The following is a 13,664-nucleotide window of genomic DNA, read 5'->3' on the forward strand; positions in this document are numbered from 1 at the left end:
ATGGGGCCTGCTCAAGGAATGTGATACCTACATCAATATACCCAGTCTTACCATAAATACTGTCCGACTCGTTGGCTGAACTTTCAGGGTAAGAGGGTCCCGGGTTCGATTCCTGGCCAGGTCGGGGATTTTAACCTTAATTGGTTAATTCCAATGGCACGGGAGCTTGGTGTATATGTTGTCTTCATCATCATTTCATCCTCATCACGACCCGCAGTACGCCTAAGGGCGTCAAATAGAAAGGCCTTCACTTGGCGAGCCGAACCCGACCTGGGATATCCCGGCACTAAAAGCCATACGACATTTCATTTCATTTCACCATAAATACTGTCCCAACTTTTGAGGGTGGCTGTACTTCCGCCCGAACGAGGGAGCGGCTACAAAACCGGTATCGTGGGGCGCGAGTCATTGTTGGTTGAGTTGCAGAAGTGTACAGTTGTCAGTTTGAAGTTTTCAAGATGGAATGGGGGGAGTATGAGAATCGTGTGGCCGTGATGGTTTTACACAAGGTAGGGCAATCACCAGGGGAGATTTTCAAAACCCTCCAGAAGCTGAAAATTAGTAAGAAATTTGTTTCTTCTTTTATGACCACATAGGATCACTTTAGTCAGTCCGTAGTTTACGCATTTTCATTAATATTTAGAAATTTCATGATCCGTATTGAAGTGGGATTACAATATTTAAAAATTAAGAGGGTTCCTCCTATTCAATACAAAGATGTTTATTAATGTGAAAGAATCACATATCGTTCACATGAAGTAATAGTTTCGGCACCAGATATGGGCCATCATCAGCCACAAAGTCAAATCGGGCAAACACAATAAAACCTTAAAACAACTTTAAACACATTATAACATCTGCATGGATGAATATGAAATATGACTTTAAAACAACTTTAAAAACACACTAACATTTGCACAGATGAATATAAAATAAAATATGGTAGATGATGAAGTTGCATTCCATTTTATTTTAACAGATTTTAAAATGGAATGCAACTTCATCATCTACCATATTTTATTTTATATTCATCTGTGCAAATGTTAGTGTGTTTTTAAAGTGGTTTTAAAGTCATATTTCATATTCATCCATGCAGATGTTATAGTGTGTTTAAAGTTGTTTTAAGGTTTCATTGTGTTTGCCCAATTTGACTTTGTGGCTGATGATGGCACATATCTGGTGCCGAAACTAGTACCTCATGTGAACGATATGTGATTCTTTCACATTAATAAACATCTTTGTATTGAATAGGAGGAACCCTCTTAATTTTTAAATATCTTAGTTTAGGCCTCTTTGAAGGGATTGTTTGGGCTTTGCGGTTCTTCCAGTACTTCTTCAGACACTCCGATCTTTGTGCCCTTTCCTCAGTTGAAAATATGCGTGTTGTTGGTTTGTTTTGTGTAAGGGTAAAGCGGAGGTTTGTATTCTTGAGTTTTGTATTCAATTTTATCTTATTTGTGGTGTCTTCTGTTGTAAGGCCTATTTCCTTCAGATCCTCTCTTACTTCTCTGATCCATTTACATCCTGTTGTGGTATTTTTTGAGACGAGGTTATGTTGTACTAGTTGTTTCAGAAGTCTAGAATCCTGCATCCTCATGATATGTCCAAAGAATCTCAGTTTCCTCTTACGCATAGTATCTGTAATGGGTTCTAGCTCTTTGTACAAGACTTTGTTAGGTATTAACCGTCACTGTCCATCTTTCTGGTATTTTTTGTTGATGCAGGTTCTTCCAATCCTCCTTTCAATTTTCTGAAGTTTGTCAGTCTCTGATTGTTTATTAAGGTAAAAAAAATATTTCTGCTGCATATGTAGCTTCCATTTTTATAACTGTGTTGTAGTGTTTTATTTTTGTATTTATTGATAGACATTTCTTTTTGTAGATATCCCATGTTAATTTTTGTGCTTTAGCTAATCTATTTGTTCTTGTTTGGATTGAGACTTTTTCATTTAGGTTATGTGTTATTACTTCTCCAAGATATTTAAATTGAGTTACTATTTTGATTTTATTATCATTTATGGTAACTTCTTTTAGTTGTGTTGGTTTTTGGGGCATAATTTCTGTTTTTTCTAATGATATTTTGAGGCCAATTTTATTTGCAATGTTTTGAAGTTCTGATATCTGGGTTTTTGCTTCTTTTATGACCACTTATTTGAGTCTGACTCTTCTGTTCTTTCTTAACACTGGATGATGGATTTTGAAGAAGGAATAGGTGGGCTTTCCGTTTGGCACTGATAAGGCTCAGAATTTCTTCACTGTTGTCCTCGAACCAGTCTTGCCTCTTTCTTTTCTTGCAGCCGATGATTTCCTCAGCTGACTCAATGTTAGCCCTTTGGAGTGTTGACCATTCTTGCACCACGTCATTTGTACTTACTGGATTGCTTGCCAATCGGTTCATAATCACATTTTGGATGTCTGACGATGTGGATTTATCTGAGAGTTTGAAAGTGGCAAACCTGCATCATTCTGAGTCGACAAATGAGATGTAATCTGTCCAACAATCATCAATACTCCTGCCAGTTTTAGTGATGCCATCTTTCTTGTCACACTGTCGGGTGATGACGTAGTTGAGGATGTGCCAGTGGTTAGATCGTTGGTGCATCCATGGGGTCTTGTAACGGTTAGGTAGGCGAAACTGAGTATTAGTGATGAACAGCTCATGTTCTGCACACAGGCCAGGTAGCAGACCATTGGCATTGCAATTACCAATACCACGTTTGCCCATTACACCTCCCCACAACTGATTATCCCTTCCCACTCCGGCATTGAAGTCTCCAAGCAGAAGCAGTTTGCCTGACGGTGCTATCTTGGTGATGATGGAGTTCAGACAACATCGACCTCTTTTTCCTTGAAGCACCACCATTTGATTCTAGCTGGTCCTGTACGAAAGATGTGTTCGGAATTCAGCGATTTAATACGCAACTTGTAGATGACTGGTCAATGATGTGTTGCGACAGTTTCATGTGGCACAACCTTTGTGTCTAACACATCCTTAAAGTCTCGATGCCTGACGAGGATGTAATTGATCTGTGTTGCCCATGTGCCATTGTAATATGTAATTAAATGTGAATCATGCTTTTTGAACCAGGTGTTCGTGATGTTCTGTGTTCTGCATAATCGAGGATTCGTTGGCCATCACCGTTCTTTTACCCGAAGCCAAGTCCCATTGGGATGCGCGATCTTCCTTTCTGTGAATGACAAAGCCATTTAGATCATCGGTGTTGATAATGATGACGATGATAATAATAATAACAACAATAACAATAATGCTATTGGTTTTACATTCCACTCATTACTTTTACTTCTTTCAGAGAGGCAGAGGTGTTAAGAATTTTGTCCTGCAGGAGTTCTCTAATGTGCCAGTAAATCTATTGACACAAGGCTGACATATGGGGAACATGCAAGTCACAAGGTTCAGAGCACTCCAACGGACTTCCCTGAGTTACCGTGCAATCTAGCGCTGTAAGTTGCTAATGCAAATAGTGAGCAAGGAGCAATCATCGAGGGAGATTTTCATTTATGATAGATTTATGCCGTGAATTTCATACCCATAAGTAAATCAAATAATACCACAAAAGAACACGCTGTTTCAAATGATACCATACGTGTTAAATAACAGAAGACTTTTTTTTTTTCAATTTGCTTTACATCTCACCGACACAGGTAGCTCTTACTGACAATGATGGGATAGGAAAGAGCTATTCTTTTATGTCATAGGTGTCTAATTTAATGCACAAATTTTTTTAAAAATAATAGTAATTGGTATCACGTCCCACTAACTACTTTTATGGTTTTCGTAAACACCGAGGTGTCGGAATTTTGTCCTGTGGAAGTTCTTTTACACGCTGGTAAATCTACGGACACAGGGCTGGCGTGTTTGAGCACCTTCAAGTATCACCCAGACTGAGCAAGGATTAAACCTGCCAAGTTGGGTTCAGAAGGCCAGCGTCTCAACTGTCTGAGTCACTTAGCCTGGCAAAAATCAATAACTAGAATCAAAACTGAAGACGTTTCAAAATACAGTCATAACTCCCCTTAATGTTTTTCAGAGGAAAGAATTTGAATTTATTTAAAGGAAGAGTAAACTCTAGAATCAGCACAAAATTAATAATAATAATAATAATAATAATAATAATAATAATAATAATAATAATAATAATAATAATGTTATTTGCTTTACGTCCCTCTAACTACATTTATGGTTTTCGGAGACGCCGAGGTGCCAGAATTTAGCCCCGCAGGAGATCTTTTACATGCCCGTAAATCTACCAACATGAGGCTGTCGTATTTGAGCACCTTCAAATACCACCGGACTCAGCACAAAATTATCGGATTGTATGAATTTAGCGTTGTAGTAAACAACGTCAAGGAACTTATGAGACGTTATTAACGTTTACTTTAATAATGACTTAAACCACTGTCATTCTCAAGGTGTTAATAACGCTTGAATTACACTTCTGGTATTATTTCACGATACTTATTTAATTCGGTTGAATGTAATATCCTTTTTTGTCTTTTTCCTTTTTTGTATTGAATGAAAAAACTTTACACTAGGATCGCTATAATGTTATGAATTACAGCAGTTCACGACAAACACTGCCGGTTAGTACAACGAGGACGTTCCATATTGACTCTATATGTAAATTACATGTTACTATGTACTATTATACAGACAAATAACATATTTTTCCGTGAATGAACACCACAGTCATGCAATAATTAAATTAGCATGGCCTGCTTGCTACCTCACTGTTTCGCCATCTTTAGTGCTAGTAATCACTTGCACACTCCCCATTTGAGCTCCTTCAAATACCATCGGACCGAGCCAGGATCAAACCTACCAACTTGAGCCCAGAAGACCAGTGCTCTACCACCCGAGCTACCCAGCCATGCTCTTCCAGGTTCAGGAGTTCTTTTCTCTTAATATTATTATTATGTAATTGGTTTATGTTGTTGTTGTTGTTAGTCGTTTAGTCGCTTTCGACTCTCCGTGACCCCATAGACCAAAGTGCGCCATTTCTTCCTGTCGTATACAATTTTCCGAAGTCTTTCTAAATTGAGAGCCGTGGCTTCCTTGATGTCATCAATCCACCTCATCCGTTGTCGCCCTCTTCTCCTGTTACCATCAGTCTTCCCCAGCATTAAGGTCTTTTCCAGTGAATCATGTTTTCTCATGATATGACCGAAGTACTTTAGTTTTTGCCTGAGTATTTGACCTTCCAGTGAACAGCCTGGGTTGACTTCCTGTAATATGGACTTATTAGATCTCTTCGCAGTCCACGGAACTCTAAGGAGTTTTCTCCAACACCATAGTTCAAATGCATCTATTCTTCGGCGCTCAGCCTTTCTTACTGTCCAGGTTTCGCTTCCGTACATTGCTACTGGGAAAACCATAGCCTTCACTATACGAATCTTCGTTCTTAAAGTTACGTCTCTACTCTTGAAAACGTTATCAAGGTTGGCCATTGCCTTCCTCCCAAGGAGCAAGCGTCTCTTAATTTCATGGCTGCAATCGCCATCAGCAGTTATTTTGGAGCCCAAGTAGATGAAACTAGGAACAACCTCCATTGTTTCACCATTTATATGCCAGGAGGTGATAGGTTTAGTTGCCATGATCTTTGTTTTCTTGACATTCAACCTTAGTCCAGCTTTTGCACTTTCTTCTTTCACCTTCATTAGTAGATACTTAAGTTGTTCTTCACTTTCTGCCAACAGGGTGGTGTCATCAGCAGATCTAAGGTTATTTATATGTATCCCACCAATTTTAGCTCCAGTTTCTGTTTCATCTAATTTGGCATTCCTCATCACATACTCTGCATATAAGTTGAATAAGTAAGGTGACAATATGCAGCCTTGACGTACACCTTTCTCAATCTTGACCCATTCAGTTGTTCCATATAGGGTTCTCACCGTAGCTTCCTGATCAGAGTAGAGATTTCTCATAAGGCAAATAAGATGATCTGGTACTCCCATAGTCTTGAGTACTTGCCGCAATTTATTGTGGTCGACACAGTCAAAGGCTTGAGCATAGTCAATAAAGCATAAGTATAGGTCTTTCTGGAATTCTCTTGCTTTCTCCATAATCCAGCGAATATTAGCAATTTGATCTCTGGTTCCTCTGCCTTTGTGGAAACCGGCTTGTTCTTCAGGTAGTTCTCGATCTACATACTGCCGAAGCCTATTTTGCAGGATCTTGAGCATAACCTTACTAGCATGCGATATAAGTGCGATTGTTCGGTAGTTTGAACATTCTTTAGCGCTGCCCTTCTTTGAAATTGGGATGAACACTGAGTTTTTCCAATCTTTTGGCCACTGCTGGGTTTTCCATATTTGCTGACATATTGAATGTAGCACTTTCACAGCATCCTCTCCTAGGATTTTGAACAGTTCTGCAGGGATTCCATCATAACCACTTGCCTTATTGTTTGCAATACTCTCTAGGGCCCACTTGACCTCACTTTCTAAGATATCTGGTTCTGGCTCTGACAACAGAGTAACTTCATCATCAGGAGTATTCCCATCTTTCCTATACAAATTGCCTACATATTCCCTCCACCTTTCTTTAATCTCCTCTGCTTCAGTAAGATCTTTTCCATTTTTATCTTTTATCATTCCAATCTTAGCCTGGAATTTCCCTCTGATGTCTCCAATTCTTATGTAAAGATCTCTTGTCTTACCCAGTCTGTTATTTTCCTCAACTTCCTTGCACTGTTCATTCAAAAAGGCATTCTTATCTCTTCTAGCTAGTTTCTGAAACTCTGCATTTAATTTAGACATTTTCGATCTTTCCCCTTTGATTTTTGCATTCCTTCTTTCTTCTGCTATTTGTAGTGCTTCACCCGATAACCATGTGGCCTTCTTCTTGTTCTTTTTCTTGGGAATATGCTTTTCCGCTGTCTCCTTAACAACACAACGTACTTCTGACCATAGCTCTTCTGGAACTCTATCTCTTAAATCTAATCCATTAAATCTGTTTCTAACCTCTACTGTATATTCAAGAGGTATGCTATTTAGGTCATATCTGCTTGATGGTTTAGCTCTGTCAATCCTCTTTAATTTGAGCCGGAATTTGAAATTAAGAGCTCGTGATCTGGTTTAACATCCCACTAACTACATTTTTATGGTTTTTGGAGATACAGAGGTGCCATAATTTTGTCCTGAAAGAGTTCTTTTCCGAGCGAGTAAATCTACTGACACAAAGTTGATGTATTTGAGCACTTTCAAATACCACCAGACTGAGCCAGGATTGAACTTGCAAAGCTGGGTTCAGAAGGTCAGAGTTTTACCGTCTGACCTATTCAGCTGTCTTATTGAGAGCCTATCTTTTTGTTCTCACCACTTACAGTTGACATGTCTCAAAGATATATGACTTAAAGATCATAAAAAGGTGCAACCAGTTAATAAAACAGAATAAAATTGTAGAAACTATGTTTCTGACAACAAGTAAAAATGAATCCACAGACTAACTCTACAGTCTAATTTACAATGCTTTAACTGTACCAGTAAGAAGATCCCACACACAGAGCAGTCCATCCTGGCTACCACTGCCAGACATCATGGGAGAAATGCGGTCTATGAAGAGACAGCTTATGGGTCCACTATGGCCATGGAGTGTATATAATGGCAACTGGTCCTCCAGTCGAAAAACCTGCAATATTCAATTAAAGTGCAATTAAAAAAATTTTAAAAAAAGGAAAAAAATATAAAATTTACAAATAATAATCTACTCTTATTTATGGCCAATGTTGGCTTCAGGCCCAATCAAAAACCTGAGATTTTTCAACTTTCAAAATGAGACAGTTTTTGAAAAAACTGAACGAAAACAGAAACTAAAATATAAGAAAACTTGCAATTTTACTATTGAGTTATTCTACCGACTGAATAAAAATCGAAACCATGCGTAAAATACATCTCAACAATGAGAATGCAACAGTTAATTTCATTACACCATACTGAAAATCAGCAAAAATATTCTGTAACCTTTACTTGATATTTACATTCGAAATAAAATTTCAGCTTATTAGGTTGTGTTGAGTACATACAAATACATCCTGTGTTGAATAAAATAAGAGTAGGAGTCTACAGAATACATTTATGTAACAGTACAAGTTTTGTCCTCAGCTGTATGAAAATCGAGTACAAGAAGTTGGCTAACAAGAACATATGACATGCATTTATTGAAGGAACACTATAATTCAAAACGCATCCAATGTTGGATAGGAATGCAAATGTGTTAGATTCTATAGTCCCAAAAAAAGAAAAACATGATTCTTGATCTTAAAAAGATGTGTAGCAAAGAGTAGAATTGGTAAACACATTAAAATAAAACAAATACATTGTCAAAATTTGAATGAAGGTTCCACCTATTCAATACTAAATATATGTCGTACAAGATATTAGTTTACAACATGTTATTTATTTATTAATAGTACCGGTTTTGACATGTAAGATTATCATCTTCAGCATAAAATTGCAAACTGAGCGAGTAACTTATTATATTCTTCTTCTTCCTCTTTTATGACCACATAGGATCACTTTAGTCCGTCCGTCGTTCAGGTCTCTTTGAAGGGATTGTTCGGGCTTTGCGGTCCTCCCAGTACTTCTTCAGACGCTCCGATCTTCGTGCCCTTTCCTCAGTTGAAAATGTGCGTGTTGTTGGTTTGTTTTGTGTAAGGGTAAAGCGGAGGTTTGTATTCTTGAGTTTTGTATTCAATTTTATCTTATTTTTGGTGTCTTCTGTTGTAAGGCCTATTTCCTTCAGATCCTCTCTTACTTCTCTGATCCATTTACATCCTGTTGTGGTATTTTTTGAGACGAGATTGTGTTGTACTAGTTGTTTCAGAAGTCTTGAGTCCTGCATCCTCATGATATGTCCAAAGAATCCCAGTCTCCTCTTACGCATAGTATCTGTAATGGGTTCTAGCTCTTTGTACACGACTTTGTTAGGTGTTAACCGCCACTGTCCATCTTTCTGATATTTTTTGTTGATACAGGTTCTTCCAATCCTCCTTTCAATTTTCTGAAGTTTGTCAGTCTTTGATTGTTTATTCAGGTAAAAGAGTGTTTCTGCTGCATATGTAGCTTCCGGTACAATGTGATATAAAATATATAAGTGACAATTTCACACTTAAAAATGGAAAGTAGGTAAAATATATGGTAGTATGTTGCAACGCATTACTAGCTTTATAGTCTATTGTGGTTGTGAAACTGTTGATGATGTTACACCTTCAATGTTGGGTTGATGATATGTGAGTTTAAAATCTTGATATACACATTAAAATGTCTAAGTAATAATGAATTCCACTTCTTTGTTGATATTGGTGGAGATGTAAGTCAAAATCCAGTAGTCTACATAATTAACAAGGTCTTCTGATAATTATTTGTTTATAGCCGGCACAGAATAGGTGGTAGGATGAGTATGGTTTTAGTTAGACTAAAATTTTTCTCAGTTCAATGCGGATAGTGAAGCCTAAAAAGAAAAAGAAAAACTAGTTAGATGAATAGATTACTTAAAATGGGGCTAGACAAGTTCGTGGTCGTGTGTGATGAAACATGGGACTCACCTTGTGCAGCATGCTTGACATTTGCTTTGTGGAAAGGAGATGTGGACTGAGCGTGTGTAGGCACGGGTAAGTCAGATATATGGGAAGGGGAGGGAGGAGGGAAAGGATAAGGAGTGGGAGGGCAGTGTTTAACCCTTAAATGTGCAAGTTATTATTTCTTTTAAATATGATGGATTTTCATTTCAAAATTTATACATTATTATCAGAAGAATACTTGTTCTTAAATGATCAAAATAAATATTTTTGGAAGAATCAAAAAGGTTACGAGTTTTGAATGTTTTTTTAATTAACGTAAGAAATTTCATTATTCCGTATTGAACTAAGAATTACAAATAAATAGTTTTGGTATTTCCACCTATTCAATACAAAATTTAATGCTGTTATTCAACTACAACATTTATAGAATTATACAGAACTAGTTTTGACACATAATAGTGTCATCCTCAGCTGTTATTGAAAAAATAGGCATACATACAATTCATAATATGACTTAAAGTGGGTGTGGAAAAACTATTTAAAACTGTTTTGAAAATATTAACACATTAAAAACATTTATAACAAGTAAAGAACTTGCAAGTCAGTTATATGTTAAAAGAGTACATTAAAGTCTCCTTATAAACAGCCGGTTGCGATGTTCTTGAATTTGTGCTCTTGATAAAATGCAGTGTTTCATTCATGTGTATAATGCGGCAATATCATAAAAGTTGTGAAGGCTTGCAATTTTTTGTTGATGTCCTAGGCTTATGAGATGGAAAATATTCAGGTGGCTTCTTAAGATCTTACTGGAGCGTATGTTTCCTAGTTCAATATGGAACCTGTAATGAAATGAAATGCCGTTAAAAAAACCTATGTTGGAATTGTCTGAGTCTGTACAACCTGAATGATAAAGATGAAATGTTTTTAAAAGGGGGGAAGACTCACCTCAAACTGCCGTAGGACGAACCTCTTGTTATCCGCACGCTATGACCGGCGAGACAGCACTGAATTATTTTTTTCCCATCGGACGATGTTAGGAGGGGGGAGTAGGGGCGGGCCGAGGCAGCGCGTGTGGGTTGCGCATGTGGGGAGAATCAGGTGGGCGTGGGCTGCAGAACAAATAGTGAGAGAACTTATTGCGTATTATACGTAAAATTAAATGCTTGTTTGGAATCTGGACTTTATTAAGAAATGTTATCAAAAAGTCGAAAAGGACTTTCGGAGTTTCAGAAATGTCATTGAGATTAAGATTGGCATTAAAGTATTGGTCTATATGAATGTAGCATAATTCTGTAGCGTCGAGTAGTGGTCCTTTACTCAAAGATTCTAGTATTTGGATATCCTGTTCCAAATTTGTAAAATTATGTTTTAACTCATGTATATGTTGCCCAACAGCGGAGAATCTATTATATTTTACTGCGTTGACATGCTCAGCGTATCTAATCTTAAAGTTGCGCCCTGTTTGCCCTAGGTAGGCGCTACCGCAGTCATTGCATTGAAATCTGTAAACACCTGAGCTTAGATAAGGGTTGGATTTATTTAAGGTAGCTGTGTCGTGTAAAACATCGGAACTTTTATTATCCGTTCGAAAAGAAATCTTTACATTGTTCTTTTTAAATACGTTGGTAACTCTATGAATGTTATTATGAAACGTAAAGGTTGAATAAGAATTATGACTTGGTTTATCACTAATGAGCTTAGTTTGTGGGCGATGTTTAATCTTATTGATTATGCCTTCAATAAAAGAAGTCTTGTAGCCGTTAGCATGAGATATTTTACGGATAATATTCAACTCTTTATTTAAATCAGTTCAGGTGTTTACAGATTTCAACGCAATGACTGCGGTAGCGCCTACCTAGGGCAAACAGGGCGCAACTTTAAGATTAGATACGCTGAGCTTATCAACGCAGTAAAATATAATAGATTCTCCGCTGTCGGGCAACATATACATGATTTAAAACATAATTTTACAAATTTGGAACAGGATATCCAAATACTAGAATTTTTGAGTAAAGGACCATTACTCAACGCTACGGAATTATGCTACATTCATATAGACCAATACTTTAATGCCAATCTTAATCTCAATGATATTTCTGAAACTCCGAAAGTCCTTTTCGACTTTTTGATAACATTTCTTAATAAAGTCCAGATTCCAAACAAGCATTTAATTTTACGTATAATACGCAATAAGTTCTCTCAGTATTCGTTCTGCAGCCCACGCCCACCTGATTCTCCCCACATGCGCAACCCACACGCGCTGCCTCGGCCCGCCCCTACTCCCCCTCCTAACATCGTCCGACTGCGAACACACACTCAGTGCTGTCTCGCTGGTCATAGCGTGCGGATAACAAGAGGTTCGTCCTACGGCAGTTTGAGGTGAGTCTTCCTCCCTTTTAAAAACATTTCATCTTTATCATTCAGGTTGTACAGACTCAGACAATTCCAACATAGGTTTTTTAATGGCGTTTCATTTTATTACAGGTTCCATATTGAACTAGGAAACATACGCTCCAGTAAGATCTTAAGAAGCCACCTGAATGTTTTCCACCTCATAAGCCTAGGACATCAACAAAAAATTGCAAGCCTTCACAACTTTTATGATATTGCTGCATTATACACATGAATGAAACACTGCATTTTATCAAGAGCACAAATTCAAGAACATCGCAACCGGCTGTTTATAAGGAGACTTTAATGAACTCTTTTAACATATAACTGACTTGCAAGTTCTTTACTTGTTATAAATGTTTTTAATGTGTTAATATTTTCAAAACAGTTTTAAATAGTTTTTCCACACCCACTTTAAGTCATATTATGAATTGTATGTATGCCTATTTTTCAATAACAGCTGAGGATGACACTATTATGTGTCAAAACTAGTTCTGTATAATTCTATAAATGTTGTAGTTGAATAACAGCATTAAATTTCGTATTGAATAGGTGGAAATACCAAAACTTATTTATTTGTAATTTTTGAATGTTTTACGTACCGGAGTATGCAAAGCTGTATGATTACTGTAACTCTGCCACACGTCAACCTTAGAGATGTCCTTGCTCACAAATTCTCTGAGTTAGACAACATTTTAATTGTTTTACATTAATGTTTATACTTTACATTTCACACCAGCTGATTAGCAAGAAGAGTCATACAATAAAAGATTGTTTAATTTTTAGTACACTATCGACCCCTACCGTGTTATGCACACTTGGACAATCGTAGAGAAGGGATAACATGCAAGTAAATTCTCCTTTGCACATATGCAATGCTGTGTATGTAAGGGTTAAAGCAGGTGAGGGGGACAGAGTGGTGGTAGTGTGCGCCGCAAGAGAGTATTCTGTAAAGCGTAAAAGATCGATCACTTATTTGTGAATTTAATGCCTTTAAAGACTTTGATTAAAAAGTCAAACAAGATGTTAGGTTTTTCTGGAATTTCTTTGAGGTTTAGATTGAGGTTGAAAAATTGGTCCAGATGAATACAACAGTTTTCTGTAACATCGAGTAAGGGGCCTTTGTTTATGTTCTTAAGAATCTCCGAGTCCTGATCTATAGTACTGAAACTATGTTTTGAGTCATGAATATGTTGGCCAATCACCAAGAACCTATTGTACTTAATGGCATTGATGTGCTCCAAATATCTAATTTTAAAACATCTTCCGGTTTGCCTGATATATGAAGAAAAACAGTCATTGCATTTAAAGCAACATACACCTGACTTTGCAAAGGTGTCGGTTTTGTTTATTGACTTGGAATTACGCACTATTTCCATGTTTCTATTGTTCTGTATGAAATTTTGGTATTGTGTTTCTTGAAGACATTGACTATACTGTATATGTTTTCATTAAAGGTGAAGGTGGAATATATGGCGGGATTTGATTTTTCTTTTGTTAATGTTGACTTTAGTCTATGTTTACATTTGTTTATGATTCGTTCAATGAATGAGGAGCTGTATCCATTATATTTGGCGATCAAACGAATAGTATTCAATTCTTTCTCTAGGTTTTCTTTTGATAACAGTATTTTTAACGCTGAGTCTACCATACTGTAATAGATGGCACGCTTATGTGTATGCGGGTGTGTAGAGTCTTTTCTGATGGTTGTCACTGTTGGTTTTCTATAAATTTT

General features: G+C 37.1%; 1 protein-coding gene across 3 annotated transcripts in view; it reads right to left on the reverse strand.

The window, feature by feature from the left end:
* SCAP (SREBP cleavage activating protein) overlaps positions 1-13,664 on the reverse strand; it is a 364,198-nt gene that overhangs the window by 53,910 nt on the left and 296,624 nt on the right. For 2 of the 3 annotated variants that reach the window (XM_067148878.2, XM_067148879.2), the window contains exon 14: positions 7,500-7,647. In XM_067148878.2, coding sequence (XP_067004979.2) covers positions 7,500-7,647 — 148 coding nt within the window. Of the gene's footprint in view, positions 1-7,499; positions 7,648-13,664 lie in introns of those variants that run through there. The other variant, XM_067148880.2, reaches the window with a different exon arrangement.

The sequence above is a fragment of the Anabrus simplex genome, chromosome 6 (genome assembly GCF_040414725.1).
Source record: "Anabrus simplex isolate iqAnaSimp1 chromosome 6, ASM4041472v1, whole genome shotgun sequence".
NCBI lineage: Eukaryota > Metazoa > Arthropoda > Insecta > Orthoptera > Tettigoniidae > Anabrus > Anabrus simplex.